This window comes from Silene latifolia, chromosome Y (genome assembly GCF_048544455.1).
Source record: "Silene latifolia isolate original U9 population chromosome Y, ASM4854445v1, whole genome shotgun sequence".
NCBI lineage: Eukaryota > Viridiplantae > Streptophyta > Magnoliopsida > Caryophyllales > Caryophyllaceae > Silene > Silene latifolia.
In genome coordinates this window covers 219,556,916-219,561,295 of record NC_133538.1, presented here as the reverse complement: position 1 = coordinate 219,561,295, position 4,380 = coordinate 219,556,916, and the positions used below count along the sequence as shown (strand labels likewise).

Below are 4,380 nucleotides of genomic sequence, written 5' to 3'. Positions count from 1 at the left end.
GACCTGTTTGATCAGCTAAGTGAAGCAGGTGTGTTTTCCAAGATTGATCTGAGGTCGGGCTATCACCAGCTGAGGATAGCAGATGAGGATATTCCTAAGACAGCGTTCCGATCTCGATATGGTCATTGTGAGTACGTGGTAATGCCTTTTGGGTTGACCAATGCACCATCAGCTTTCATGGATTTGATGAACCGGATCTTTACACCGTTCTTAGACAGGTTTGTGGTTGTTTTCATCGATGACATATTAGTCTATTGTAAGACTAAGGAAGAACATGAGGAGCACCTGAGGATAGTCTTGCAGACTCTGAGAGAGAATCAACTTTATGCCAAGCTATCTAAGTGCGAGTTCTGGTTGGAGGAGGTGGCTTTTCTGGGTCATGTGATATCTAAGAAGGGGGTATCTGTGGATCCTAGTAAGATTGAGGCCGTAAACAAGTGGGAATCACGGAAGAATGTTGCTGAGATTCGGAATTTCTTAGGCCTTGCTGGCTACTACAGGAGATTTGTGAAAGATTTCTCTATCATAGCACGACCTATGACATCTTTGATGAGAAAAGAGACCAGATTTGTTTGGGATGAGAGTTATGAGACGGCGTTTTAGACCTTAAAGGAACGCTTGACCACAGCTCCTTTCCTAGCTTTGCCAGAGGGATGTGAGAACTTTGAGGTATATACCGATGCTTCAAAGAATGGTCATGGTTGTGTTTTGATGCAGGCAGAGAAAGTCATAGCTTATGCTTCGAGGCAGCTAAAGCCATATGAGGAGAACTACCCTACTCATGACCTAGAGCTGGGTGCAGTTGTTTTCGCTCTTAAGATTTGGAGGCACTACCTTTATGAAGCAACCTTTAAGGTGTTTTCTAATCATAAGAGCTTAAAATATATCTACACTCAGAAGGAGCTTAACATGCGACATAGACGCTGGATGGAGCTTATCGGAGATTATGATATGGAGATCATCTATCACGAGGGTAAGGCTAATGTTGTTTCAGATGCTCTGAGTAGGAAGAGCGTCCATTCGCTATGTACGACCATGTCCTTGCTGAAGCTGAGGGATGAGGTGTCTAGGATGGGAATCTTTATGTTAAGGAAGGGAGATCCCATCGGGGATTTGACGATCGAGCCAGAGTTGTATGAGAGCATCAATAGTAAACAGGAGCTTGATCCTAAGATTCAGGTGTGGAAGTCAAGAGTAGGGAGTGGGACGGTTTCCAAGTTTTCTATCCATACAGATGGGAGTGTCCGTTTTGATGGGAGATGGTGTGTTCCTGAGGATGCAGAGTTGAGGAGAGTGATCTTGACGGAGGCTCATTGCACTCCTTATTCAGTTCACCCGGGTGGTGACAAGCTTTACAAAGATCTTAAGAAGACCTTTTGGTGGCCAAACATAAAGAAAGATGTAGCTGAGTTTGTGGCCAGATGTCTGACCTGTCAGAGGGTCATGGGTGAAAAAAGGAGACCACAAGGTAAGATACAGTCTTTGGAAGTACCTGAGTGGAAGTGGGAGTCAATCTCTATGGACTTTATTGTGGGGTTGCCTAAGTCACAACAAGGTAATAACATGATATGGGTGATTGTTGATCGGTTAACCAAGTCAGCTCACTTTGTTCCTATGAAAGATACTTGGTCTAAGATGCAGCTGGCACTGGGTTACAGGAGGCATGTGGTTCGGTTACATGGTATACCCAATGATATCGTTTCTGATCGTGATGCGCGGTTCATATCTAAGTTTTGGCAAGAACTGCAGGAGTTGATGGGTACAACCTTGAAGATGAGTACAGCCTTTCATCTGGCAACTGATGGTCAGACAGAACGAACCATCAAGACCTTAGAGGACATGTTGAGGGCATGTGTCATGGAGTTTGGGGGCAGCTGGGAAGACATGCTTGATCTGATCGAGTTTTCATACAACAATAGTTATCATACGAGTATTGAGATGACACCTTTTGAGGCTTTGTATGGCCGGAAGTGCCGAAGTCAAGTCTGTTGGGATGATAGTTCTGAGGTTGTGATCTTGGGACCTCAGCTAGTACAAGATATGGTTGAGCAAGTTCAGTTGATTCGGTAAAAGATGAGAGCAGCTCAAGATCGTCAGAAGAGTTATGCCGATTTACACCGCAGGGACATTGAGTTCGCAGTAGGTGACAAGGTCCTATTGAAAGTGTCACCTATGCGAGGCGTGATGAGATTTGGGAAGGGGGTAAGCTAAGGCAAAAGTTTATAGGTCCTTATGAGATTTTGGACCGTATAGGCGAGGTAGCCTACAGATTAGCCTTGCCACCAGCTTTGGATTGAGTCCACAATGTTTTCCATGTTTCTCAGCTTCGGAAGTATGTACAATTAAATAAATAAAAAATTAATCTCTCTAACTTTCCCCTTTGGTGAGTGCGATCTACTGGCGATTTAGAGCTCGATTTTCTTGCAAAAATGGCAAGGAATTCAGCTTCTAAATGCGCTAAGTAAGAACATCACCAAGAGGAAGGCCGTGACTTCAAAAGGGAAACAACAACAGTCCTCTAGCTCGCAGAAACAGCTGAAACATCCCACTGATGAGGAAGCAACAAATCATGCAAGTCTACAAGACATTGTAGGCATACCTGCTTTCAAGCTAGATGATGACGAGGTAACACCCGAACCCACTTTGTGCGGATGATGAAACAACTCGGTGAAAAGGAAATTCAGCAACCAATGGAACCACAAGGAGAATGGACTCACGTACAAGGTAAACTGAATACTTTAAATACTGAAACTGATGAAACTCCTATAGTTCATATTACTACAGAGGACGTGAGTAATGAATTAGAATACTGGAAGCAAGCCATTTATGGTTTTGTCCTAGGAGCTAATCCTCCCATGGCTATTTTAGAAGGATATATCAGACGTATTTGGCACAAACATACCATCGACAAAATTTCATTTATGCCAAATGGAGTCTTCCTGGTTCGTTTTCAAACGAAAGAAATGCAGGAGCAGGTTCTAAAGGCTGGTCACTACTTGTTTGACAGTAAACCAGTCATTATAAAACCATGGAAGGAGGATATATCACTTGAGAGAGAGGAGGTTAAGAGCGTCCCAACATGGGTGCGACTACATAGGCTACCCTTAAAATTCTGGGGACAGAGCTTACCTAAACTTGCAGGAGCTATAGGTTCACATATACAAAATGATGCTGGTACAGACACTAAAACCAGATTGGGCTATGCAAGGGTAATGGTGGAGGTCCAAGTCAACCAAAAATTCCCTAAGACTATTAAGGTGGTGGATGAGAAACAACAGCTGACTGAGATAGAAATTGAATACGAGTGGAAACCAGTCACTTGTAAGGGGTGCAAAAGGTTGGGACATGAAGAAGAACAATGCAGAACTACTCACGGAAAATAGTTAAGCATGCTCCCACAGGGAAACCAGTTAACAAGGTTTGGAGGGCACTAGCTGCCACCAAAGTTTCTCCTCCTACAGAGAACCCGAAAGTTACCCCTCCAGGGATAAATTGCGAGGTTACTCCAACAAAGAACAAACAAGACAACAGATGATGAATTAAGCGGGGGACAAACCCCTGAGAATCATAAGGATGATACCCAAACTGCACCAGACAATACTGAAGCACAGGGTGTAGCAGGGCCAGATAAGTTAGGATTAGAGGGTCACTCAACTCCTACAAATAATTAATGTTAAGCATTGGATTTTGGAACGTACGAGGTATGAATAGGAGGAATAAACAACTAGTCATCAATAAATTCCTGCTAGAGAATAATGTTGGTATGTTTGGATTGATTGAAACTAAAATCAAACCTAGTAATGTGACTAAAGCTATGGCTATCTTTAATAACTGGAGTGTATCTACAAATACTACCTGCCATCCTGGGGGGCGTATTTGGATCCTTTGGCAAGCCAATCTTTATAATATTCAGTTCATTGAGTATGACTCCCAGTATATGCATATGCACATCACTACTCAACCTGACAATGTGAGTTTCTTTTGGACTGTAGTCTATGCTTTTAATGGCCCTAAGGAGAGGGAATCCCTCTGGAATAATCTTAACAGACTTGCTAACAGTATAAAAGGCCCTTGGGCAGTGGTAGGAGATTTCAACTGTGTGCTTAGTCCTGAAGAGAGGATAGGGGGCACGTTTTCAAGAGCTGATGCTGAACCATTCCTGAATTGCATACACCATTGTGAATTAATGGATTGTCCTTATTTGGGGGCGTTCTACACTTGGAATAACAAGCAATGTCCTGAACATAGGGTGTATAGCAAACTGGATAGATGGCTAATTAATCAGGAATGGCATGATAGGTTCCCTGAAATGACTGCTAATTTCCTCCCAGAAGGGCTATTTGATCATTCACCATGCTTGACTAGAAATGGGGTGCACCA

General features: G+C 43.2%; 1 protein-coding gene across 1 annotated transcript; it reads left to right on the top strand.

Annotated features, from left to right (window-relative positions):
- The first annotated feature begins 2,654 nt into the window (after window positions 1-2,654).
- LOC141630092 (uncharacterized) lies at window positions 2,655-3,383 on the top strand. The gene has a single exon (XM_074442968.1). The coding sequence runs from the start codon at window positions 2,655-2,657 to the stop codon at window positions 3,381-3,383; it is 729 nt and encodes a 242-aa protein (XP_074299069.1).
- Window positions 3,384-4,380: the final 997 nt, after the last annotated feature.